The sequence below is a fragment of the Hylobates moloch genome, unplaced genomic scaffold (genome assembly GCF_009828535.3).
Source record: "Hylobates moloch isolate HMO894 unplaced genomic scaffold, HMol_V3 SCAFFOLD_19, whole genome shotgun sequence".
Lineage (NCBI taxonomy): Eukaryota > Metazoa > Chordata > Mammalia > Primates > Hylobatidae > Hylobates > Hylobates moloch.
Genome location: NW_026652294.1, coordinates 2,894,746 through 2,920,568, shown reverse-complemented (window position 1 = coordinate 2,920,568; position 25,823 = coordinate 2,894,746). Strand labels below are relative to the sequence as shown.

The 25,823-nt window shown below is 59.9% G+C and overlaps 1 protein-coding gene across 2 annotated transcripts in view; it reads left to right on the top strand.

Annotated features, from left to right (window-relative positions):
* The first annotated feature begins 8,637 nt into the window (after window positions 1–8,637).
* The window catches only part of RTN4R (reticulon 4 receptor), a 28,111-nt gene continuing 10,925 nt past the window's right edge, over window positions 8,638–25,823 (top strand). The window contains exon 1 of one of the 2 annotated variants that reach the window (XM_032138520.2): window positions 8,638–8,934. In XM_032138520.2, coding sequence (XP_031994411.1) covers window positions 8,913–8,934 — 22 coding nt within the window. In that variant the 5' untranslated portion in view covers window positions 8,638–8,912. The remainder of the gene's footprint in view (window positions 8,935–25,823) is intronic. The other variant, XM_032138521.2, reaches the window with a different exon arrangement.

Genomic DNA, 25,823 nt, shown 5'->3' with positions numbered 1-25,823 from the left:
GGTGTGTTCCTGCAGACATGGACAGCCCACCTTGGCACTCAGAGACCAGCGATCCAACCCCTCCTCCAGGCAGCCATCCTGGATCACTCCCCGCTGCTCTAGCTGACTGGGCGGCATCTCAGCACCTCCCCAGGGAATGTCCCCAGGCCCTGCAAACTCAGTCCTGTCAGCCCCCAGCCCGCTCTGGGACCCCTCAGGAATGCTCCTTTCCTCGAGTCCTCTTCCTCCCACGGCCTCCATTCCCGCGGATTCTCTGCTAGGAAGTAGATCTCACCCCGTTTCACCATCAGGGAAACTGAGGCTGGGAAGGTAAAGATACTGCCCAGAGCCATGCCTGTGGGAGGCCTGGGACTTGCTGGTGGCCTGTGAAGGTTGGGCAGTGGGGGACGGCTGGAGTCCCCAGGACCACCAGGACCCCACCTGGCAGTGGAGGCCTAGGGTGAGGGACTGGGGCTGAGCAGGGCCTCTGTGCTGCCACTGTTGAATGTGACACTGCTCCTGAGAAGCAAGACCAGAGACAAGTAAAGCAGGTCTCTGCTAACGGGGCACTAACAAAGACAAGAAGGGTGAGCAGGCATCAGGAGCGCTTGGGGACTCGCGGTGGGACGGCCATGAGAACTCGGCCCACGGTCATTCAGTGGTGGCAAGGAGAGGATGGATGTCAGCTGTTTTTATTTTATTTTATTTTATATTTTATTATTTTATTTTATTATTTTTCTAGAGGGTCTTGCTCTGTTGCCCAGGCTAAAGTGCAGTGGCACAATCATGGCTCACTGCAGCCTTGAACTCCTGGGCTAACGTGATCCTCCTGCCTCAGCTCCCAAGTAGCTGAGACTACAGGCGTGCACCATAACAGCCAGATAATTTTATTTTTTTAATTTTTGTAGAGATTGGGACTCACTATGTTCCCCAGGCTAGTCCCGAACTTCTAGCCTCAAGGGATTCTTCCCGCTCTGTCTTCCAAAATGCTGGGATCACAGGTGTGAGTCACTACACTTAGCCTGTTTTACTTTAAAATATATATATTTCCTGTTTTGAATGGGTATCCCCTCCTTCCACCCCATCTGCAGTGACCTGACACCCCTAGCTGTACCTGCAGGCGGTCCCCCTCCTCACCCCCACTAGACATATCTGTGAGTGCCTCACCCCGGCCCCACCAGACCTGCAGGCCTCTCCCTGCCCTCCAACAGCCAGACCTGTGGGAGCCCCTAAACAGCTCCCCTAGGGAATCCTCACCCTGATGCGGCTGCCATCCTGTGGGTGAGGGGCAGCTTCTCACTGCAGCTTAGATCTGCATGTTTCTCATTCTGAGTGAAGGTCAGCAGGGGGTGATGGGAGGTTCCTTTCATGCCTTTGCCCATTTTTCTCTTGGGCTGTTGCTCTTTTTCTTACTGATTTGTATTGAGAACCAAAAACGGCCCTTTGTGAACTGAGTTGCCGATATTTTTACCCTTTGTTGGTTATCATTTTATGGTGTTTTTTTTTCTCTCCGTGCATCTGCCTTTTATTTTCACGAGGTTGAATATACCCATCTTTTACTTTATGGCTTCTGGGTTTTGTATAATTCTTAGAGTGACTCAAGATTGGTTTTTTGCATTCCATGCTTTCTTCTAGGAGTTTTATGGTTTTATTTTTACTTTTTAAATCTTAATTCCACTTGGAACTTGTTTTAGCGTCAAGGAGTGAGGTAGGAATCCAAATGTTTCCTCCATATGTCAATTCCGTTGTCTTAAGGCCAAGTGTTGATTGTATATGTGGGATTATTTGTTGAATATTCCATCTCTCCTCTTGGATTTGACCTGCCTCTTCTCATATTTGCATTTGAGCCTCTTTCTGGACTCTTTCCCATCGTGTGACTGTCCAGGGTCTGTGTTAATTATCATGGTCTTAGAATATAAGGCGTTTCAGGATGCGACATGGCCCATCTCTCTCCATATGCTCATTCTTTCATGTGAACTTCACAATTGCACTGGATGGGCCTCCTGATTCATTCAAGGAACAAGCAGTCAGGCTTCAGCCAGGCCAGAGAATGGGCCGTGGGTCCTAGCACTGGGCTTTCATCTGGGTTCCATCCCATTGGCCTGTGCCCCGGGGCCTGGCTCCTCGGGACTCAGCCAGTCCTGCTGGTGGAGTGCGCAGGCGTGACTGAGTGCTGGACTCTGTTTCCACGCGAGGCCTTGGGGTGGAGGGGTGTCCCAAGGGAGCGGCCGAGGCAGAGGACCCTCTTTCTGGATGTCCTCACTTGCCTATGGGAAGGGAGGTGGTCCTGGCTGAGCCACAAGGCCCTGCAGGCTCAGGCCCTGCACACATGCACTTTGGCAGAGCCAACCAGAGAGGCCTGATGACCGGAGCACCTAAGCAGCAAGGGCAGGCAGGAGTGTCCAAGAGGGAGCCAAGCTGTGGCCGCTCTGCTGAGCCATCCATTCCAGCAGGCAGCAGGCAGCGGACTGAGAATGCTCAGCTCAGAACTCGAGCCTGGGCATGAACCGGAGCCTCCAGAAACCTGCCCCTTAAGCGGGCCAGCTAAGAGTGGCAGCTGGGAGCAGGCCAGCTAAGAGTGGCAGCCCCCAGCAGCCCTTGTGGCCTGTTCTCAGCCACACCCCCAGGGCCCAGGGCTCTGCTCCCACCATAGCTGGCCTCCTGGGAGCCCCTCGCCTGGCTGGATGGGCCAGTGGGGCGGGGGCATTGAGCAGAGGGTGGGTGGAGCTAGCAGACCCCAGATGTCCGGACACAGGCTAGGAGAAGCGCCTCTAAGGCTGGCAGCAAACCCCGGCCAGCCTGGACCGTCAGCAGGAATCCTGGCTAAAAATACCCCAGTCTCAGAGGCCCGCCGGCTGCTGCAGCCTCCTCAGAGCCCCCTCCTCACGCTGGGCACCGCCCATGTGCCCCTCCACCTCCCTTGCAGGCAACAAGGCCTGCGGACACAGGAGGAAACTTAGGCCCTGTGCCAGCGAGTCCCAGCCCCAGGGCCTGGCCTCCAGGACTGCCCACAGAGGCCCCCATCTCACTGCAAGGCCAGGGCTGGCCCCGCCCTGCTCCGCACCCGTGAGCCTGGGAAGGGGTCAGGGCAGGCCCCATCAGGACCAGCTCTGACAGGGGCGCAGGATCTGCCGGCCCCACCCTGCACAGCACCCTGTCCCATGGCTCTCAGAGGCAGAGCCACTGGCTGGGGGGCAGAGCCCCGAGGACTGAGTCACCCTGGCAGAATGTGGGGTGCTAGGTGGGCTCTTCCCAGTCACCCCTGTGGGCTTCAAGTGACCACACGGCATGGCTATGCCTTTTATCCTGGAATCACTGGCTGGGGGACTCAGGCCAAGGCCCACCTCCCTGGAACTCAGTTTCGCCACCTGTAACCAGTGGGGATATGCGGAATGGGGGTCCAGCAGAGGAATGCGGGGTGTTACAGCCTGCCTCCAAGAGTGTTTGTTGAGTGACTGAGGAAATGAGCAGATGAAGGCAGCAAGGGAGGCTGCGGAGGGTGGGGCTACTGAGCTCAGAGTCAGGCTGGCCCTTTTGCGTCCTTGACGGAACCCTGTGGCAAGCCCTCAGCCTCTCCATCTGGGAAACAGAACAAACCTGCATGCTGCAAGGATTGTGGTGGCCCAGAGTGGGGAACCCAGGGGCCCAGGGAGCTGCTACAAGAGCAAGGCTGGGCACTGGCCAGCCGAGGCATCCTAGGGGCCAACTCACTGTGGCCCCAAGATGGGTCTGACGGTCCACTCTGCCTTCTACTCCTGTCCACTCCTGCTGATAGCTATCGCCATGCCTTCCCTGCCCCACTGGGAGCTTGTGGGTGTTTTCAGCGGGTGCCCCTCCCCCCCGACCCGGTTTTGACTGCCCGCTGGGCTCCTGGTGTGAACAGCGGCTCCCAATTTAGCTGTCACTGCCAGGTGGGTGGCTCTAGAAGGATCCACACTCCCTGCAGGGGCGGGGGAGGGGCGTGAAGCCACAGCGGATGCCTTGGGCACAGCCCAGGGACCCCCGCCTTCCGGAGCTCTGCCCCTGCACCAGATTTGGGCCTTCAGGGACCAGAAGCCTCCTACTCCCCAGCCCCACCCAGCCAGCCTCCCCAGAGAGAGGCCACCAACTTGGTTGTGCCCACTGAGAGAAGACCCTGAGCCCATCTGCTGGTGAACACAAGTGGCCCGAGGCTCATCTCAAGGTCCAGGAGCCCTGGGGACTCACCCCTTCCTCTAGCCATCAGGAAGAGTGGCGGACCAGGGGTCCAGGTGCCAGCCCGGCATGTCCCACTTGGCCGAGTGTCCTTTCATCTCCTTTCAGGCTCCCATCCTAGAGATGGGCCACAAGGGATCCAGTCCAGGCTGGGGGAGGCAGAGGTAAGGGCCATTACTGTGCAATGCACACGTCCTATTGAGGGTCCCCAGCAGCCTCTAGGTGGTGGAAGGTGCGCATGGCCCGTCAGGGGGCCTGCCCAGTGTGGCAAAATCCAGGATGCCATTCTGTGGGAGGAGGCCCTCGCTAGTGAAGGGTCAGAGGCATCTGGAGATGGGCAGGCCCAGTGGGATTCTTGGGGCCACTGCCAGGGTTTGGTTGTCGGTCCCTTCCTTGTGCCAGCCCCCTTTGCTGCTGCTGTGGCTTTGATGAATAAGAGATGAGGAAGCAGATTAATTATGGCTTAACATGCACCCAAGTTGGGCAGAGGGACTCCTAGGGATGGGAGTCCTCAGGGGTGCAGAACTGATGGGGGAAGGCCAGGACACCCTCTGCAGTCCCGGGGATGGGGGATGGTGAGAGGCTTCTGGAGGAGGCAGAGGCTGTGGACAAAGAGAGGGCAGAGGGGCTGCCAAGATGTGGGTCCACCTAAGCTCCCCAGACCTCCTTCTCTGGTCTGGAAAATGGGTGGTGGTAGTAGTGTCTACACTGTAGGACTGAATGGGATGACTCACTCAGCAGGCCTGGCACAGAGTCCTCTCAGGCCTTGGGCATGCAGCCGCCCTCCATGGTGACAGCAGATGGCAGGCTGGCGCCCCCCAGCTCCCTGGCACCGGGACCACGTCCCCAGCCGCCCACTCAGAGTGCAGGGAAGGGTCGGTCACATTGACACACTCAGGCGCGGGCATGTGCTTGCCGCATGACCGTCTAGCTTCCTTCTTGGTCTCTCCTTGCATTGGCCTGGAGTGGCCCAGAATGTGTGGAGCAAAGACCCAGTTTCCTTGCTGCCCCACCCTTCCCTAGGAGACACCGAGGGCCTGGATGTCCGTGAGTACTGCATAGGCATGCCAAGGAAAGCCATGGCATGCCTATCTCTCCAGGCGGGAGATGAGCCTCCCAAAGCCCTGGGAAGCAGTGACCTTCCAAGGAGGCTGAACCGTGTCCCTGTCAGCCCAAGACGGGCCACCGCAAAAGGTCCCATCATCTCAAGCTGCCTTATATGGGCAGGCCTGGAGTTTTGAGTGAAAACCCTGCATGATCCTCTCAGGGGACAGGAGGGGTGAACAAAGGAGGGACAGTGACCAGCTGACCAGGCCCTGAGGCATTAGCGTCTGCCTCATCCACATGCTTTGCAAGCTCAGAGAGGCCAAGGGGCTGGGCTGAGGTCACACAGCTGGGCAGGGCCCTCATGACTGGCATGCTGGTCGTGGAGGCCGAGCCCCAGGTTGGGGGTGGGGGTGGGAGGTGAGGCAGCCCCTGGCCTCACTGGAGGGGGGTGGTGGGCTGGGGAAGCTGGCAAAGGATGTGCCCTACATGGTGGGTGTGAGGTGGGGAATGATTCAGGCAGATGCCTGTGTGGCCCTGCTGGCCAAGTCCGGGCAGGGTGTGACAGGTCTGTGTGGCCCTGAGGGCACAGCTGTCTGCAGTCTCCAGCTCACTCCTGATCCCCAGGGCCACATGTGCAGAAAGCCTGGGCGGTTGGATCAGCTGGGCGCAGATGGCCTGTCCTCCCAGCACCCCTGCTGGGGCTTCCTAGGAACTGACTGGTGTAGACTCCGGGCAGCAGATGGCCAGGCTCTGCCCACAGGGTCCCTGGCTCCTCCCACGAGGTCACCCGATAGAACTGGCTGTGCCCCTTGACCAGGGGCTCCAGGCCCTGTCAAGCCCTCCCCGCTAGCCCCTCACCAGCCGTCAGCCTCTCCCCCTCTCTTGCCCATTGGGCCCTGGGGGGTGATGGCTCCGCGGTCGCCTGCCCAGAGAGTACACCACTCCCCATGCTGCCCCCCCACCTGGCTACACCCTGAAAAATGTGGCTTACCAAACCCTCCCACATGCGCAGCCTAAGAAGCGGGCTGTGCCTTGCTGGTAGCAGACTGACCGGCTGCCTAGCCCTGCTCAACTCTGCCTCTGCACCCCCATAACTCCATATCAGCGCTGGCCGACACCTAACCATCCCAGCTAGCACCCAGGAGTGGGCTCAGCTTCCAGTGGGGAGGGCGCTGGCCAAGGTGCTGACCAAGGTGGCGGACACAGGAAACCAGCCCATCCCCCAGCGCTCCCTCTGCGGGCCTCAGCCCTGCTCCCACTGCACAGACCTGTGGGGAGGTGGAGGCCCAGGCCTCAGCCCAGAGCAACCGGGAACAGCCGGGCTTGGTGGCTGGAGAGGGTTCCGGTGCCAGAAGCCTCCAGGGCAGCCCTGCTACCCATTTCCCCCCATGCCCATCCCATGCCCCAGAATGGTCACTTCAGCTGCTGCAGGAGGGGTAGGAGGGGCTTTAAACCTATGAGATAGGGGATGGGGTCACAATCTTCAATTGTAGTGGGCCGCTCTGGGTCACTGGTAATTGAAGAGACATCTGCATAGTAAGCACCCAAGTGTCCTCTCAAGGCCTCTCTGCAAGCACAGAGCAGCCCGAGACTGGAACCTGGTCCACCCCAGCGCTGTCCTCAGACTGATGGCCAGTGCCACATGACTCGTCTGAGGGTCTGATACATCCCTGTGGCAAGAGCTCAGTTCCTAGTCTGGGGGCTGCTGTGGGCAGGGACCCTGGAGGAAGAATGCTTGTTTGGGGGTCAGGCCTCAGCCTCCCACTGGCTCTGTGAGCTTCGCCTGAGGTTCCCTATCTGTGCAATGGGTGATGATGTCTTGGTGTGGCTCTGGGAGGATCCATTGAGCCACCTCAGGGGCTGAACTGGTGGCACTCGGCAGCCAGCACCCCCTGGGGAGGTGGCAGTGTGTGCACAGCCCACCCCTTCAGGAGGCCAGGGGACAGAGTGGTTGGGGGTGTCTGGGCCCCGCCTCACCTTCTGCGTGGCTGGGAATGGCATGCACTCCACAATGCCCTGGTAGCCTAGGCTGGGACAAGGGTGATAGGGATAAAGCAGGCCAAGGTGATGAGGGCCACAGAGCAGCAGCCAGAGGCATGTGAGCAGTGCAGCCTCCACACCAGGCAGAGGGCCCACCCAGCATGGCTCCGCCCCATGAAGCTGCCTGCCACTGGGCTCAGATGGGAGCACCGGGGTTCTGGGAGGTCCTCACTTCCTCTGGACAGGGCAGGCAGGTCACCAGCCCTGTGCCCTGCCCATCTCCCTCAGGGCCACCTCCATGGCCAGGGGCAGGCAGAGAGCACAGGGCTGCCCAGTCACCAGGTCTCTCTGCTTCATATCATTGGACCTGGTCTCTGAGGGGGGCCATCAAGACATCAGGCTGGCCCACTCCGTCCTTGAGTCAGGGTCCTACAGACCGACACCAGGTGGGCCTGCAAGACCCTCATCTGCATGGTTCTCTTATGCAGGGTGGGCCTGGGGAGGACCCAGCCCGGCTGAGCTGACTCCCAGCACTCCTCCAGGTGCAGGGGCAGCCTGGCAGTTGTCTGAAGACCCCGGGATGCACTTAGGAGCTCATCAGTGAGGCCCGGTAGGTGCCCCGAGCAGAAGACTGAGAAGGGACACCTGCACCCCTGTGTGGTGTGTGCAGGGGCGTCACTAGATTCTCTGGCCCCATGCCCCACACCGCCTGTGGGAGGCTGGCTTGGTAGAGTGGGGGATACTAAGCAGGTGACCTCGGAGAGCATCTTCTGGGTTTGGAGCCCCCATTCCGCAGGAGGGAAAAGGTGGGGGATCCCTGCAGGGTTACAGGTAACATCAGGCCTGGGTCCCTTCTCTAGGATGGTGCAGAGAGGGCCACAAAGGCCCAGGAGGGCCCCCAGAACTCTCTTAAGCCTTGAGCCTGTTTCTTACTGAAAAATGGGGGCGATCATGCTCCAGCAAGGGGCTTCTGTGCAGGGGGCGCGGGATTCATGGGTTTCGTGAGGCCAGCAAGGGAGTGGGTCAGGCAGAGGCCATTCCCAGGCCTCGGGACAAAGCCCTTGCCCGCTTGGGGACCGGGCCAGCCTAGGCCGCCACACCCTCGGGCCCGCGCCCCCGGCCCACTCCCGCCCGGGCCGCCATCCCCTCCGCCGCCTGCAGGGGCCGCCGCCTCTTCAGGAATGCGCCGCCTTTGTCTGGGACCGCGCGGCGCCGGTGCACCGGGCGGGCTGAGCGCCTCCTGAGGCCCGGCCTGCGCTCCCCGGCCAGCCGCGCCGCCCACGCCCCAACCCCGGCCCGCGCCCCCCAGCCCCCGCCCGGGCCCGCGCCCGCGCCCGCACCCAGGTGAGCGCTCCGCCCGCCGAGAGGCCCCGCCCCGGCCCGCCCCCGCCCCGCCCCGGCCGGCGGGGGAACCGGGCGGATTCCTCGCGCGTCAAACCACCTGATCCCATAAAACATTCATCCTCCCGGCGGCCCGCGCTGCGAGCGCCCCTCCAGTCCGCGCCGCCGCCGCCCTCGCCCTGCGCGCCCTGCGCGCCCGCGGCCCGAGCCCAGCCAGAGCCGGGCGGAGCGGAGCGCGCCGAGCCTCGTCCCGCGGCCGGGCCGGGGCCGGGCCGGAGCGGCGGCGCCTGGATGCGGACCCGGCCGCGGGGAGACGGGCGCCCGCCCCGAAACGACTTTCAGTCCCCGACGCGCCCCGCCCAACCCCTACGATGAAGAGGGCGTCCGCTGGAGGTGAGTGTCCGCGCTGCCCCCGAACCCGGCCGGCGGCGGGGCGCGGAGCGGGGCGACTCGCCCCCTCCCCGGAGCCGCAGGGCCCGTCCCGGGCTGCCGAGGCGGGGGAAGCGTAGCCGGGCGGCAGAGAAAGCCACCGCAGTGCCGCGCCAGGCTGGGGCCGCTGGCGCCCCGGCCCCGGGAGGGCGGAGCCGGAGGCGGCAGGAAAAGTTGCCGCTTCCCGGGAAAGTTGACGGCGACGGCAGGGCCGAGGGTGGCGGTCCGGGGGTCCCCGATGCTGGGCCAAGTCCGGGGCGGGGGCCGCGGGCTGGAAGGGCGGGGCCCGGCCTCAGAGCGCCCCGGCCACCAAGGAGTTAACGAGCGGGTTTTGCAGAAACGTGGGTTCCGAGGGTGGGTGGGGGTGTCGGGCCGCCTCCACTCCCGCCTCACGGTCTGGGCTCAGAACCTCCCGTTTCTCCGAGGTCAGTCCACAGTAGGATGAATGGGGGCGTTGGCGGCAGTAGAGGGCGTGGGGGACAGGGTTGTCCCAGCGCTGCCTCCAGGGCGGGCGATGAGAGGAGTCAGCAACGCCCGCCATCCGCAGCCCGTGGGACATTGAGAGGCTTGGCTGGGGGAATCAGGGGCGGTGGGGCAATCAGCAACCCCTCCCTAGCAGCCCTCGTGGGACTCCTCTGCCCCACCGGGGGTGAGGTCCTGCGGTGCGGGCAAGGGAGGGTGGGCTCCATGTGAGTTGGGCATGCCCTGCCTGGAGGGTGCTCCCCAGGTGCCCACCCAGGCTGCCCTGCTGATGTCCATGGTGCCGCAGGCTGCACACACGTTTCCTTGCACGTGCACTTGTCTACACGGACTGCACACTTGCACACCTCTGGTGCACATGCGAGCCAAAGCCGCCCCAGTGTGCACATGCACAAACACTGTGTGCACACACGGACTCTGAGGGTGCATATCTGTGTCCTCGCCCCCGCCGGCACGCCCACGGCCACACATGCATGCACGCGGCATGCCTGCTGTGGTCTCCACGGGTGGCACATGCTGGGGCCCCTTTCGCAATACCCACTCTCGCACCCAGATGCTCGTGTGTTGAGTGGGGAGGCCAGGCCCACAGAGAGGGGCAAGACATCCTGGGCCCCACCTCTGCCTGCCTGCCTCTGTGTCCTGGGGGTCTCCCCCTCAGGTGTGTGTGTGTGCGTGTGTGTAACTTGGTATGCATCTGCACGTGTGTCTGTGCGCGTGATCATGTGTGCCTGTGGGCACATAGGCATATGTCTCTTTGCCTCCGGGGTGTGGGTGCCCCTTGTGTGCCTAGACAGGCTGTGGCCTAATCTGGAGCAGAGGCCTTGGAATGTGTGTTGGGGGCTCGTTGAATACCCCAAAGCCCAGGGTGTGAGGGACAGGGTCTCCCAGCCACTCCCCACCCACCAGGGCTGAGGCAGTGATAGATGATGGTGGGCTGGAACCTGCCTGGGCAGGGAAGACACATTTCAGGCCATGAGGTCAACACTGTGACCAACAGGCCAGACCCTGGGCACCCTTGGTGGCCGCTGCAGCTTGGCTGACTGGAGCATGTGACCCAGCGTGACTGCAGAGGCCCTGCCTCCAGTGCCTCAGTTTCTCCATGGTGAGGACCTTCTTGGTGAGGGGTTCCGTGGTGGGCTTCCCTACCTCCGGTGCTGTGTAGGGTGCTGATCAGATAGATGCCATGCTACATGATGGGCAAAGGTGGCCCACTAGCACTGTGGCAAGGGCCGTGGCCTGGGGCTTGGATTGGCAGGCCACACCTCCTGCTCCCCTGGCCACCACCAGTGGCTCATCTATAGAGTGGAGACCAGCAGGTTATCCTTGTAGGTTGTGTGAGGGTGAAACATACTAGCAGAGGGGCAGCTGAAGCAGTGGGGCTGGCCAGTCTCTTTTTCTAAGCCTCAGTCTTCCCATCTATAAAGGGCGTACTGTTCCTTGTTCTTCTCTACTGAGGTGAGGAGGAAGTGAGCTCCCATGCTGGGGGTGGGAATGGGTGGCCATCAGCACCTAGACCCCACCTGGCACAGGGGCACGTGCAGGGCCTGCCGTGGCAGAACCATGACCTGGATTTGGGTCCTGGCTCAGCCACCTGCTGGCAGTGTGACCTTGGGTGTGACAGGTCACCTCTCTGCCTCAGTCTTCCTCACCTGCAACATGGGCCAGTTGTCAGGGATTATCGGGGCACTTCTAGCCTGAGGCTGGGTGGAATTGGCCCAGCTTTCCCTGTGGAGTTCTGACTCCAGTGCTTCTGCCTTAGAATGCCCAGAACACCTCCCCACACCCCCACTCAGCAGAGTCCTCTTGGGACCTTTGCACTGCCAGCTGGCCCCTCACCCCATCCATTTGCAGAAGGGACAATAAAAGCCCCTAGTCAGGCAACTCAGGCCACAGGTGAGTGGAGGGGGGACAGGGCAGGGATGCTGCCCAGCTTGGGAGACCCTCCCGTAGTACCTTCACTCCCTCTCTGCCCTCCCCCTGTTCCTCACCTGGGGGGCTGTGGAACCCCTGAGCCTCAGTTTCCCTGTGCCAGGGTCCTTCCACTGGGACTGGCAGAAACGTAGGTTTGCATGGAGTGAGAAACAGGGGAGAGGCTGAGGGAGGGCCTGGCCCAGCAGGTCTCCAAAAGCCAGAGGGCTTGTGGAGGGTCTATGGAGGACACCCCCACAAGGGCTGGGGCCCTGGAAGGTGGGGGAAGGTCCTGCTGTCCTGGGAGCCTCGGGACTGGCCCACAGCCTGTGGAGGGGCCGTGGTTTGTTTGCTGCTGCTGTGAGTGACACGCGGGCTATGAGGGCCAGGGCATGTGGGACTGTGCCCTCCCCCTCCCTCTGCCCAGGGACAGTGCAGCCTCACAGCATTGCCCCCTCCTCGTCCCTGCCCCAGCCTTGAATTCATGCTTTGTGGCATGGACGGCCCCGTGCAGCCAGTGCAGCACCAGGAGGGTCCAGCTGGTGAGGACAGGACGGGCGGGAGGCAGAGGAGCCCTCCTGCTGTCCTGGGCCTGTGGCCCGGAACCTCTCACCGGGAGCCTCGATCTGTGCACCTGGGAAAGGGGTCAAGAGCAGGAAGCACACGGGGAGTTCCAGGATGACCTGGAAATGAACAAATGCGTGTGTGAGCCAGGCGCCCCGCCCGGCCCTGGCACAGAGTTAGTGAGGGCTCCTGATGCTTGACTACTGTCTGATCAATGAGGTTCATGCTGTCCCACCCCCATTCTGGTGAGCCTGACCTCTGACCCCCTGGCTGGCCTGCCTGAACCTCTGCAGCCACCCAGGGCCTGGGCCTCAGGGTCTGTAGGAGCTGGCCTGGCCGCCTACTGCCTCTGCAGCTGTGCAGATGCCTTCTCGGGGCCCTCTCTGCACCCCTCAGTGTCCCTGCTCTGCGGCCTGGCTGCACCCAGGCCAAGGTCGCAGGCACCCCCCTCAAAGCCAGATCCCAGATGCTGCATTTGCCCCAACCGTCCGTTCACTTTCTCATTTGTTCATTCATTCACTCGTTCATTCCTAGCCTGTCAGATTCTCTTCTGAGCCAGGCAAATCAAGGGGTGCGATCCTTGGCATCGTGCATCTCTAGGATTAAATGCTTTAAAGGATAGGAGGTCACAGAGTGGCCTGGGGAAGCCCGATCGGAGTGGCGGGCATGCTGCCCCACCCCGCAAATCTCCCTGCACTGTCCCTGGGGCCCAGCTGGGCTCCCCCATACCAGGTGTTCTGTGCTGCCGTTTCTTCTTTTATCGCTGTATTTTAAACATTTTGCACATCGGGAACTATTCTTGTGCATCATGGGTTTTCTGGTGTATGTGGAATCCCTTCCTGAGAATGCACCATCATTTATTTATCCAAACCTGTACCGGCCTCCTGCACTGCCTGCAGCCATGGAGCTGGGCACCGGGAGATGCAGCTCTGCACACCCACCCCAGCATGTCCTCAGCTGACACCCACCAGGTCTGGGGGCTGGTCACGTGCCCCTCCCCTAACGCTTGGGCTGATTTCAGGGGACTCGGCAGCAGGGCCAGATCCCGCCCCTCCTAGCCCGCTGAGGCCTTTGACAACCGTGGGCCGGCCGGGTGGGTGATGGTGAGTGAGTAGAGTCTGGGTGGCCATTTGTGCAGTGGGTGCCTTGGGGCCACCTCTCCCCTGCCTCTTTTACACAGCCTCTGGTCTTGCCCGCTATGGCCTGCGGGGCCTCTTCTGCAGGGCAGCGGGGCATGGGGTGATGCTGGCACCATCCTGCAGCTGTGTCCTGTCCGATGGAGGCAGCCCACGGCAGCCAGACCCAGGAGGTGGAGAAGAAAGGCAGGGCTGTTGGCACATCTCGAGAGTGGCCTTAGGAGGGGCTGAGTGGGCACAGGCCAGGGTCCCCATGTAGGTCTACATAGGCCTGGCAGGCGGTAAGCCCCATTCAGGGCCCTGGCACATGGAGCCGGGCTGATCTGGGAGTGGGGTGTCGGGTGCTGACCCAGCTTCACTCAGAGCCCTGGGCCCCCGGGTGCCTCTCGGCTCTCCAGTCGGCACCCTGACATTCTTAGCTGGCTGTCACGGTTCACGGTCCATGGAGTTGAAGTTCTTTGGAATGTTGGGGGTATCACATAAGGGCTTTGTGGTCAAATGTGGGACCTGCTGGATGAAATGGTGCTGATGGTGCTCCTTTCCCACAGGGCGTCTTGGGCCCTGTTTTGGAGAGGGGTGGGCAGCACCTTCTCTGAGAGGCACCCCTATGCGATGTACCTCAGGGCCTGGTGTGCCCAGGAACCTGTTTTGGGAAATAGTGGTTGAAGTGCCTCGGAGGACCAGAGGAGGAGACCTGTGGGCCTCCAGCAAGGGCCCCGGGATGGGTAGACCCTGCCACACAAACCCCGCGCCCACGGGGCGCCCAGTGGGTGGAGGGACCACTGCTTCTCCCAGCAATTTGAGGCGATGTGCAAATTTAACCTTTGGATTTATGACTCTATTTCTTTGCAGCAAATGTCACGGGAAATGTCAGGCCAAGGCTGAGGCTGGGTGAGGGGCCCGTCGCGGAAGGGGGTAGGGCTAGGCAGGCTGGAGTGCCAAGGAGGGTCTCAGGCCACGGTGGGCTCCAGGCCCCTCACCTCCTCCTGGGAGCCTTCCTGGATTGTCCCTTGCTTGCCTGGATCCCTGGCACTGTGTCCTCAGTTTGTCCCGGCTATCACAACCTTGTTGAGATGTTGCCTTTATTTGCCTTCTGCCAGGGCCCAGATGAGGCCAGCTTGGGGACATGCCAGAAGTCCCCCATTCCCCAAGGCTGGGCAGCCATGGGTAAGCTTATGCAGCGCCGGCTTGCTGTGTGACCTTGGGCAGCTCCACCCTTCCTGGTCACCGTAGGCCTCATCTGCAGTCCACGGCTGGTAGCCAGAGGTGGTGTTCCCAGCTCAGTGCCTTCAAGAGTGGGAAAACGCCTAGAGTCCTCAGTGTGTGGGGTGTGGGGCTCTAGAGGAAGTGGGTGGGGGCTGAGTGCAGGGCTGGCGTTGCGGAGGGCTGGCCCTTGGTGGTCCCAGGGGCTAGAGCAGCCCCTGCACACAGCAGGTGCTCAGTAAAGACCAAAAGGCAGTGCGTGGATGTGGAAGGTGGAGGTGGATTCCAGCTGGGAGTCCACGGTCCCCAGTTACATGTTCCCCCTCCACCGCCACATGCCAGATGTCATTCCAAGGCTCCAGCCTGGCCTGTCACCAGCTCTGCCCTGCCTCCCAGGCCCGGGCGGGTCAGGGAATGGTGACTGCCTCCTCCCTGCCATGTGCCAGGCCTGTGCACTGGAGCAGGGGTTCAGGCTCCCTAGTGTCCTGCATCTCTCCTGCACACACAGCTCCCCACACTGCACATCTTAGGCCTCTAGATCCAGCCCGTCTGCTAGTATCACATCCTCCGTACCCAACATCCAAGCCTGGAGTCTCAGCCTCTTCCCTCTGCCCATCCCCAAAGGCAAAATCAGTGTCAAACTTGCACCCTGTCTCCCAGTCCATCCCCTTTACTCCTCACTGAGGGCCAGCCTCAGACCTGGCCTCTGTCCCCGGCCTGTGGCCACAGCCGGCCCCGGCTCCCTGCCTACCATCTTGTTCCCCACCCCAGGATTCAAATGCTTCCCTAAGACATGTTTCCAGCCAGGCGCTGCCTGCCTAAACTCCCCGCCGAGTGCCCCTAGATGAAGCTTTGGCCCCTTCATTCTCAGGGCCTGGGCTAGAGGGTCTCACATAGGAAGCTTCTTTTCCATCCTCACCAGGGAAGCCCCTGTCCCTAGTTCCCAGTGCCTGGCACCTGTGTCTGCCTCCGCCTCTCCACTTGAGGAGCCCAGGCCTAGCTTGAGGACCCAGAAAGCCATGAAGGGTGGGACAGCCACACTGGGAGGGAGGGAGGGCCCAGGCACCGGTGAGGAGGATCAGTTGCACCTTCGTGGGCAGTGCCTGGTGCCCGTCTGTCCCTGGGTCAGCTCCGGGAGACCCCAGGGTTGGTGGCCTTCAAGGCTGGCTGTTAGGTGCAGATCAGTTGGCCCAGATGGCTGCACAAGGGTCGCTCTGTTTCCCCCGGGGAGCCACCTACCCTCTGAGCCTCCCTGTCCGCACGTGGCTATTGTGAAGCTGGAGCAGTGGTGAGTAAGCACTGCCCACAGGACCCGGCCATAGTGGCAGCTTGATTTGGGCAAGCTGGAGGCTCCTGGTGCACCTGGCTCCAGGGACCCCTTCGTCTAGGCCAGGCCCTTTGCACGCCCTTTCGTGGCCTGGGCTAAACTAGCTGTGGAAATCGAGACTAGCGATTGGGGCCTTGGGACCTTGTGGGAAGGGGTGGCAGGGCCCTCACCTCCTGGAGGCCTCCCAGGTTTTCAGCCCTTCTTACCTGTCCTGTCGTGCCCTGGGGGGATCCAGGCTGGACTCTGGCCGGCCCGTGTGGCCAGTGGGGATGGGCATGTGGGCCCCACTGTACTGCCTGGAGCAGGAGTCTCTGCTGAACCCTGGTGGATACAGAGAAGGAACTGCTCTCTGGGGCCACTCCTCCCCATCGGTCACTCTGCCGTGAGGGTCCTTGTAGGACATCCTGGGAGACACGTTAGTTCATGCCAGGGGAGCCCAAGTGATGGTGGGGCTGAGAGGCTATGACGGGGTGGGAGTGGGGTGCACAGGCTCCGGGCAGGGCTAGCAGCTGTGGAGTCTGGAGGGGAGGCTGGGTGCATGTGGAGAAGGCCCTAGTTCTCAGGAGCCTGCAGCGCAGTTTGGGTTCCAGCAGGAGCTCTGCCTCAGGACCTCTGCCCTGACTCAGAGGGAAGTATGGGGTCCTCTGCCTTTGTTGTGTGGAAGCTTCTGTCCCGCCCTTCACTTGTGCTGGCCTCGCAGTGCAGTTGGAGAGGATGCCTCGTCCCTGACTGGTCCTTGGGCAGAGTCCTCGGTTGTGGCAGGGCAGGGTGGGACTGGGTATTGGGAGGGTGGGCCACCTGCCCCGGGCACGGCCCCCACCCCAGGAGCCCCTTCCACCCACTTGGGGAGCTCACTCGCCGGGGCCTGGCCAGCTACCAGCATGGCTGTCGAGGGAGGGCTGAGGAGCTGGCCCAAGGTCACGCAGGATGTGCTGCGCTGGTGCTCCTGGCCCCACCTGCCTCCACGCATGCCACCAGGAACCTGGGAGTCGGCCCTGGTGCCCCCTCCTGTGTGGAGCCCAGTAACATTCCCTCCCACACACTCTCCACTTGAGTCTCCGCTTCCCTCCTGGCTCTCCCTGGACATCCAGGCCCTCTTGTCAGGAAGCATGGAGCTGGCCGGTCACGCCCTGCCCAGCCCCAGGGTCTCCTCAGGGCCTCCTGAGGGATGGGGCTGTATGAGGTGGTAGCCCATGAGCCCAGCAGTGACTGGCTTCTCGGGGCTCCTGTGGGAGCTACAGATGAGCCCCCTAGGGCCACGTGAGACAGCAGCAGGACTGCCACAGTTCTCTCAGCTGGGTGCGTCCCCTGCCCCACCCGCTGGGGCCATGGGGGACTGTGGACTTGGGTGGGGCCTGCCAGGTGAACCCCAAGTGTCCCCTGGGGAGGGTCCTCCCCTCCTCATCCTTGGTGCAGTTTCGGGCACCAAGATGCACTCCCAGGGGGCCCTGGTCCAGTCCCCGATGCAGGGGAGGCCCACGGGGGTCACTTGCCTCTGCCTTCATTCTCTCAGCAAATTCTTCCTGGCATCAGTTCTAAGACAGTCCTGTGCTGGGCGGCAGGGACCTTGAGATTCTTGACATGCTCTACCCCCAAGCCCCCCCTGATTCCAGGGAGACATGCTGAAGCCCACAAGGTCCCTAGGAGTGGCAGCGGGGGTGAGGTTGAGGACTCTGAGCCCCCCACATTGCCAGCTCATGGAGGCCACACTGGCCCCAGGTCTGAAAGAGGAGCTGGAGCTGCTGGCCTGGGGGCTGAGGAGGCTTCAGTGTCCCCTAACAGAAGCCCAGTGGCTGCAGGACAGGCCACTGCCTGGGTGAGATGCTTGGAGGGCTCTGGGTTGGGGGAGGGCAGGGGAAGAACTTGTGGGTCCAGAGGGGAGTGGAGGGAGGGGCAGAGGCTGCGGAGGTGGACTGTGGGGCGAGCTCCCGTTGGCCCCAGCAGGAGGCTGCCTGCGGCTCTGGTGCTCCCTCGGCCTGACACATGGGCCCCGCACACCCGGCTGCATCCAGGCTGTCTTTCATCTCCCTGCCTCGGCCCCAATTTATGTCAGGCAGAGGCTGACACAGGGACAGGTGTGACAAGTGTCTGGCTTCCTATTTGAAAATTGGCAAAAGAAAAACTCTCCCCATAAAGATATTCCATCTACATACCTCCCGGATGTCACCACGAGGACCCGTCATGGCTGAGACAGATGGCGGCCCTAATGGACTCCATTCTTCACCCATTGCCGGAGCGGAGGCCAGTCCCCTGGGGTGGCCTGAGGCAGATGATGGGTGATGGGTGGGGCATCAACCTCCCTTTGTGCCCTCCCCTATGCCTTGGCCTGTCCCCAACCCAGAGCTGCCCAACAGGGCCTCTGTCATAGCCAGGGACTCCAGGGACAAGTGACCTGGACACCTGAGGCCCCAGTGGTCCAGTGCCTCTACCCTCCTGGCTGAAAGACAGTGCACACTTGACCCCCAGCCTTGGTCCAGCGCCCCCACCCTCTTGGCTGAGAGACAGTGCACACTTAACCCCCAGCCTTGGTCCAGCACCTCCACCCTCCTGGCTGAGAGACGGTACACACTTCACCTCTAGCCTTGGTCCAGCGCCTCCACCCTCCTGGCTGAGAGACAGTACACACTTGACCCCCAGCCTTGGTCCAGCGCCCCCACCCTCCTGGCTGAGAGACAGTGCACACTTGACCCCCAGCCTTGGTCCAGCGCCCCCACCCTCCTGGCTGAGAGACAGTGCACACTTGACCCCCAGCCTTGGTCCAGCGCCTCCACTCTCCTGGCTGAGAGACGGTGCACACTTGACCCCCAGCCTTGGTACATGTCAGGACCACCCCCACGCCCCCCTCCTGGCTGAGGTATCACTTCCTCCAGGAAGCCACCCCAACCACCCCACCTGAAGGCACCGCTACTGTCCCCTGCAGGCAGAGCACTCCAGGAGGCAGGGTACTCAGGATCCCCTGGCCCCCAGATCACAGGGAGCTTGATGTTGCAGGACAGTCTCCATCACTGCCTCTGGGTCTTGAGGTGATGAGGGCCCTGGGAGCCGGGGGAGTAACAGGGTACTCTCCAGTGAATTGAGGGGAGGGAAGGGCTGTAGTCCTGCATAGCCCCCTGTGGCTCACTTTCTGCCTGGGGGTCCACCGTGTTCATCATCCTCACTTGCATGGGGCTACCCCAGGCCCAGGGTGAGGTTGAGACCCACCCAGCCTGTCACTCATGCTCAGCCAAGCTGGTGCCCCTCCCTGCCTGAGTACTTCATGGGCAGGAGCTTATGGGCCGTTACCCAGCCGGGCTTCCATGGTAGCCCCATTGGGTCTGAGGATAGACACCTTGGGGAAGGCAGTGGTGCAGACGAGGATGGGATTGGGAAGGGGCCAGCCTCCTTAGGGGTGGCAGGGGTGGGGCTGGGGGAGAAGAGCCCCCCAGAGGAAGTGTGTCTGGGAATAGGGCAGGGCATTCTGGAGGGGGAACTCCTTGAGCAAATGCCAGCAGGGGCGATGGCCTTGGAGCAACAGAGCCCCGGGTGGTGCTGGCTTCAGGCCTGGGGTCAGGGCCAGGTAGGATGCCAGCAGAGCACTTCCTAGCTGCAACCTGGCCTTGGAGCTGGGCTTTCTCCTCTGTGGGGTGGGGATGGTGGTCCCTCCCGGGGTGATGTGAGAAGGTCCTCCAGGGAGAGGCCAGGTGCAGGCTGCCCCATTCTTTGTGGGTGGACCAGGCATTTCCACCTCTACCCTCCGCCGTGAGATGGGCCTTATTATCTCCATTTCCAACCGGGGGAACCAGTTCTGAGATGTTGGGGGGCCTGCCTGAGACCTCCCCAGGCACAGCCAGGGCCCCAAGCCCTGAACTGTTTCCAGGACTGCCCTGCAGGGCCGATCACGATGGGCAGGGACCCTGGGGCGTGGGGGCTCATGGAGGGGGCTCCTGCCACCTACGAGACGAACTCACCCACCCTTCCACCTGGCCCAGTGTCGGCATATGACCAAACAGAACAAACGAAAAACACTCTTGATTTTATGAGGTCATGTTCATTGTAGAAAATCTGGAAAAATACACCAAAGTTTTAAGAAAGAAGTTGTATTAGCCTGATCAAGCTGCCATGACAAAATACGATAGACAAGGTGTCCTAAACAGCAGAAGCACATTTCCTGACAGTTCTGGAGGCTGGAAGTCTGAGATCAGGGTGCCAGCATGGGCTGGTTCTGGTGGAAGTTCCCTTCCTGGCTTGCAGGTAGCCACCTCCTTACTGTGCCCTCACATGGTGGGGGATGGAAGGGTGGAGAGAGAGGAGGGCATGCACTCTCTGAGGTCTCTTTCTCTTCCAGGCCACTAATGCCATGGTGAGGGCCCCAGCCTTGTGACCTTATCTAACCCTAATCACCTCCCAAAGGCCCCACCTCCAAATACCATCACACTGGGGGTTAGGGCTTCAACACGTGAATCTGGGGGAGACGCAGACATTGAGCTGTAACAGAAGTAAAGCTATCTTTGTTGCTACTTAGAGACCTCGCCCTTGGCACTGGGGTGCTGGAGCCATGCCCCCAACCCAGGAACATCCGTTGCCTCATGGGCTGTGGGCCAAGGCTCTCTCCCAGGGCTGGACATCCTGGGGAATGCTGTCTCTATAGCTGCACAAAGCCTGCCACTTGCCCTTAGTGATGAGCATTTGGTGCATTCACATGACAAACATTTATGGAGCACCTCCTGTATGCGGGTCACCAGCCCCTGTGGAGCCCAAAGCCCAGGGTGCCTCAACCGACAGAAACAAGCTACACAGAAGCCTGCTAAGTGGGCCAGCGAGGTGTGGAATGGAGGTGTGGAGTGGCACCCTGGCAGTGGGCAGAAGGTGGAGGGGTGTCAAGGAGACCCTGAGAGTGGGCCCACAGAAGTGCCTCACCCAGACCCAGCCCTCCCATTTCTCAGATGAGAAACCCAGCCAAGAGGCACAGGTGGTGCCTGAGTAGGGCCATGTGACTGGGCCTGGGGGTAACTGGGCCTCCAGGCCTGCTGCAGCCATGATGGGGGTCGGAGAAGCAGCCAGTGGAGGAGTGAGCGGGACGGGGCATGGCTTCCTGCAGGCCTGGCTTGGGAGGGAGGCACCGGCTGGCTGGCTGCCCGGTGAGTTGCAAGGTTTTAAATATGCATTAACAGAAGAGGTGCTGAGGCCTGGCCCAGGGGCTGCCCTGAACAGGCTGAGTCCCTGGACCCTCCTCTGTGACGCTGGGGGAGGAAGGAAAGCGGATGGGGGCAGGGCTGTTGTAAAATCATCAGGACAATTTTAGGAGAATGGCTTATGCCTTTGCAGGTTTGAGAAGCCACCGTGGGGTGGCCCAGGCAGGCCAGGAGACCAGCTGGGTGCTGGAGTGTCCTCTGTGGGCTGAAAGGTCAGGTTGCCCAGTCTTTGGGGCTTACATAGGGGGATGAGTGCAGTATGGCCTGTGCATGGCCCCCTGACTGCTGATGACCCTGTGGTGATACCCAGTGTGGCCTTGGACTTGGGGAACCCCTCTGTGCCCTGGGCTCGGTGGGGTGGGTCCCGGACAGAGATGCTGAAGAAATAAGGCTGGACTGCCCCGCCTCCCGGAGGGCAGCTGACCCCCTTCCACTGGCCCTGCGCAGTGGGGCGGTGCATCAGCCTCAGGAAGTAGCTGAAATACACTGACCTCGTTTTCCAAGAGGCAGCGGCACCTGGGCCTCCCACCCTCGTGGGTGAGAAGCCGACAACAGTTTCCATCCCAAATTGATTTCAAATAAGGAAGAGTTATCACGCACAATCATATAGGAATAATTTATCACTTGTTAATAAAAGAGCAATTACTTATTCACGTCGCCGCTGCGTGCGTGCCTCGGTTTGGTTGCGGAGACGCATTGGGCGCTCTCATAGCATCTGAGAGAAGCCCGTGTGCACTCGGCCAAGGTCAGGAAGGAGGCTCGGGGGCTGCGCACCCACCCCAGTGCTAGGCAACCCCTGCTGGGTGTTGACCGCACACCCCTACCCCTGGCTCCTGAGGGGCCCCAGCCTGGAGTGGGGGGCTCAGATCTGTGACAAGGAGGGGACAGGAGCAGGCAGGGGTAAGGGGAATCCAGGGGTGGGGCTTCATCACAGTGTGAGGGCTGGGCTGGGGGGGCAGGCAGGAACTCTGAGGCTGGGCGAGGGGAGCAGCTGCCTGGCCTGCAGGGAAGGCTCAAGCTCAGAGTTGGGCGTTTAGGCCAGAAGCTGCCCCTTCAGGTGTCTGGATTGCAGAGTCTCTGGGGCCAGGAGCCCATAGTGTCCTGGGAGACCCAGATGTATCCTCAGCCACCCTCGGCCAAGCAGGGAACTGAAAAGTAGCACGTGGATCCTCCCTGGCCCGATGCCAGCTGCACTGGGGCTATGTGTCCAGGTACTCTTGAGCTCTCACCGTCCCTCTCTCTCCTCCTGCACCTTGGAGACACCTGCTTCTAACCCACATTTGTCTCCACCTTCTGGAAGATACACTTTCTTTTTTTCTTTTTATTTATCTCTGTTTTCTGAGATTTAGTGCCAAATATGCAGTTGTTTTAAAAAACAATAACATTCGGTCAACAACATATTGCACAGAGTTAACACCTGCACCCAGCCTCGGAGGCTGGTCTGGAGAATGGGCTCAATCTGCCCCTGCCCCGCGTCCTCCTGGGAGGCAGCCACTGTCGCCTCTGTTCCCTGGCTTTGCCAGTGGTTGCCGCCACTTTCCTCAGCTTCTGCTCCAGCTCTGTCTCCTCCAGCACACTCCCCAGCATGGCTGTCTCGCTGCCATCAGTTAAATTCACAGCCAGTGTTTCCCAACCCAGGTCACATAAATGTTCTTCGCAATCTTGCCGTGGGGTGGGTGACCTTCCTTCTCTTTGATGGCCTTTTGTTTTCCTTGGGGCTTACAGTTGATGTTTTTTACCCATCCACCACCCTCATGGGCTTACTCTTCCCCACATCAGGGCTTCTACTGGGGTCTCATTTTTTCCCCTGGATAAAGATTCACTCCAAGCACTTGTCCTGCTGCCCCATAACTTCCCTTTACCACCTGTTGAGATTTCAGTTAATGCTTCCTGGGCCCCACGTTTTCCTCTTTCTGGGTTTGCACCTCATTTTGGCTGAAACATAAGCCTGACTCACTCTCTAAAGAAGATATAGTGAAGAATCATTCCGGAAGTCTTCCTGTATTTACAAGTATGTTCAAGCTGGATTGTCTCGGTCCAGAATTCTGTGTTGAAATTAGTTTCCCCTCAGAGCTATGAAGCTGTTGCAATGTTGTTGTTTCCTGGCATCTAGTGTGCTATGAAGAAGGCCAATACCACAGTGCATCTTCTTTGTTGTGTGTTTTTTTGGAGAAAGTCTCACTCTGTCACCCAGGCTGGAGTGCAGTGGCATGATCATGGCTCACTGCAGCCTCAAACTTCTGGGCTCAAATAATCCTTCCACCTCAGCCTCCCAAGTAGCTGAGATTACAGGCATGCATCACCACACCCGGCTAATTTTTTAGTTTATTGTAGAGGCAGGGTCTTATTGTGTTACCCAGGCTGGTCTCAAACTCCTGGCCTCAAGCAGTCCTCCCACCTCAGTCTCCCAAAGTGCTGGGATTACCGGCGTGCACTGCTCATGGCTTCATGTTGTGTCTTTGTGACCAGCTTCTCCTCCTGGAGCTTCAGACTTCCCTTGACCCCTGGGGGCCTGAAAGTGCACTGTGAATGCCCAGTGCAGGACTGGGTACTCAGCTTTGGGAAGTTTTCTGGTATTATTTCTTTGCTGGCTTTTCTCAGTTTTTTGTTTTCTCTTCTGGAACTCCCCTTAGATGTTCAACCTATGTTTGTCTCCCAAATCTCATTCATTTTTCTTTCTCCTTTGTTTTTCTCTCTGGAAGATTTCTTTGACCTTGTTTTCTAACACTTGTATTGATTTTTTTTTAATTTTAGTGATTCTATTTTTAATTTCCAGGCACTCTTTCTTTTTGTCTGATGCCTCCTTGTTCATAGCACCCTGTTCTTGTTTTAAATCCCCATCTATGCCTAGGAAGACACAAATTAGATGTTTCTCCCAATTTTTGTCTTTTTCCCACACTGTCGGCTTCCTCTAGCATCATTCTCCCTCTTTTTCTGCATTGATATGTTTTCCAGATGCCTGGTGGTCACTGGTTTTCTGGTCACTTTTATGAGGGAAGCTGGTTGGCTGCTCTGTTGAGATGGAGCTTTTCTTCTGCCCGTCGGCCCTGGGTGCCCCTGGATAGCAGTGGTGGAACCCCTTTCTCTGGGCGTTTCTCCAGGGGAGCAGCCTGCCACTGTGCTCCCCACTCCTCACTCTGCATCACCCTCATTTCGGTGGGTCTCTGAAAGGGGAGGAACACGTGTGTTTCATGCAGATCCCCGTGTCTAACACATGATGGGTGAGCAGGGGAGGGGGACCATCAGTGTTGCATGAGAAGCCACAGCAACTTGACTCGGAGCACAGGCCGGGTCTCTCATGAGATGAGTCAGGCTGTACCAGGCCTGTCCTCAAGCCTTCTTTCTCTGCTGAGGCTGAGATGGGCAGAAGCAGCAAGGAAGTGGCTCCAGGTGGGTTTGTAGCACAGCTTGGCTGCTGCCCCCTCTTCCAGCCCAGACGCAGGCAGGATCCTGCCTGCCATATCTCCTCGATAAAGCAGGGCTACTGCCAGGCCAGGCCAGAGTGGCCTTGCAAGACCACTGGAGCAGAGGGGTCCTTGTGGCTCTGGGACGCTGTGACCTGTACCTTGCCTCCTTGGACTCCTCACCTGAGACAAGGCTGACCCAGGTCAGATTGGCAGGCCTCTGGGGAGGCAGGATGCTGGGTGGAGGCCTGGGTGGGGTTTCTTTGGGGTCCTGGGGGGGGTTAGGTGCTGGCCTCTCATTGTCCTCACATCACTGGTGTGGGGACAGATTTGGAGGGGGCTGGCAGATTCTCTGCCTACTCTGTGAGGGGGTGCAGAGGCTACATCTGAGCCCAGGGCTGCAAGACCCCAGAGCCCACCTTCAGCCATCCCTGGGAAGGCAGCCTCCTGGGCTGAGGCTGAGGTGCCATGGGGGACTAGGGAGCCCAGAGTGGCTGCCCCTCCCTGCTGTGTCATCCCTGGGGCTCAGGGTCTGCTCTGGTCACCTGGGGATGATCATGGTGATAAGGATAGTGGTGATGAAGATGGGGGTGGGCAGGGATCTTGGAGTCCAGATTGTGTGCACTGTCTCCTGGCCTTGCAAGATGGCCAGCAAGGCACTTGCCGCAGTCAGTGCCTCATCTGAGGAGTGAGTTGACAGTCACCCCCTCACTGTACTATGGGAGGATGCAGCACAGGGATGTCCTGAAACCTCCAGGAATGAGGAAAGGCTGCACCTCGGGCTCTCTCAGGCAGGCGAGGGGCCCTCACTTCTTACTCCCCATCCCTTGTCCTCTTCCCCTCCCCATCCTTGGGCCAACGCCTCTGCCCAGGGATATCTGGTGTCCACCCAGTACTGACCCACTGCTCACTTGGGGCTTCCTATCCTTGTGTGAGGTCAGCCCCAGGCTGCCCTCTATCTAAGGGCCTTGCACAGAGCTGGTGTGATGATAGTGATGATGATAGTGATGATGATGAAGATGATGATGGTGACAGGGATGAGGATGGTGGTGATGATGATAGTGATGAGGATGCTGATGGTGGTGATGGTGTTGAGGATGATGGTGATGATGAGGATGGTGATGATGATGATAGTGATTGTGATGGGGATGGTGATGGTGATGGTGATGAGGATGAGAATGGTGATGGTGATAGTGATGAGGATAAGGATGGTGGTGATGATGGTGATGAGGATGCTGATGATGGCGATTGGGATGCTGATGCAGTGGTGAAGCCTGCATGGAAAGGATGAGAGATAAAATCCGCAATGAAGTAATAAGAGGTCATGAGTGTCGTGAAATGAAAGGATACTGATGATGATAAAGTAATAAAGAGCCGGGATGATGGTGATGAGGATGGTGATGATGATGATAGTGATGATGATGGTAATGGTGATGATGGTGTTGAGGATGGTGATGGTGATGAGGATGGTGATGATGATGATGGTGATGGTGATGAGGATGGTGATGATGATGATAGTGATGGTGACAGTGATGGTGATGATAGTGTTGAGGATGGTGATGGTTATGAGGATGGTGATGATGGTGATGATGATGATAGTGATGATGATGGTAATGGTGATGATGATGATAGTGGTGGTGATAGTGATGGTGATGATGGT